The 614-nt window shown below is 35.7% G+C and overlaps 1 protein-coding gene across 1 annotated transcript in view; it reads left to right on the top strand.

Annotated features, from left to right (window-relative positions):
- ATP6AP2 (ATPase H+ transporting accessory protein 2) overlaps positions 1-614 on the top strand; it is a 19,556-nt gene that overhangs the window by 10,484 nt on the left and 8,458 nt on the right. Inside the window, 2 exon segments of the mRNA XM_025205097.1 lie at positions 1-15; positions 276-329. The exon segment at positions 1-15 is cut by the window's left edge and continues 6 nt beyond it. Of these exon segments, the coding sequence (XP_025060882.1) occupies positions 1-15; positions 276-329 (69 nt within the window).

Genomic DNA, 614 nt, shown 5'->3' with positions numbered 1-614 from the left:
AGCAGGAACAATGAGGTAAGAGATGGTTAAAGATATCTGTCTGTCTGTCCTCGCTTATCTATTTTCTTTTTCTTTTTTGCCTAGGAAGAGAACTTCCCCAATTCTTAACTTTTGTTTAGAAAATCATAATTATTTTCTAGTATTGTTTGATGGTCAGTAACAAATACTGCGTAAATAGACTGCTGATAGTGGTTGCAGTCTGCTGAGTTTGCAAGAAAATAAGGCTGAGTAAATGTCACTTTCTGTTCATAAAAAATGTTTGTCTCTTCCCCTAGGTTGACCTGCTTTTTCTATCAGAATTACAAGTTCTGCATGATATCTCAAGCTTGGTAAGCAAGATTTTGTAAATGCATCTTGCATTTCTAATGATCACTTTGAAATTCTTTCAAGGTTTCTTTTATTTAAAAAAAAAACCCCAAAACAAAAACATAACCATAGAGGTACACTGATACATCAGTCAGTAGCTTTTATAGGCACCAATAACAAGAAAATTGAAGTTATTGACAGTTGACTTTTTTTTTTTACATTATTGGCCACATCAGCCATTGATCAATGCCGTAGCATGCAGGTGGCCAGGAATGCAGCTTGGAGAGCAGCGTCTGGCCAAGTAAGTC

Source organism: Alligator sinensis, unplaced genomic scaffold (assembly GCF_000455745.1).
Source record: "Alligator sinensis unplaced genomic scaffold, ASM45574v1 scaffold243_1, whole genome shotgun sequence".
NCBI classification, from domain to species: domain Eukaryota; kingdom Metazoa; phylum Chordata; order Crocodylia; family Alligatoridae; genus Alligator; species Alligator sinensis.
This window is presented reverse-complemented; position numbering and strand designations above follow the sequence as displayed.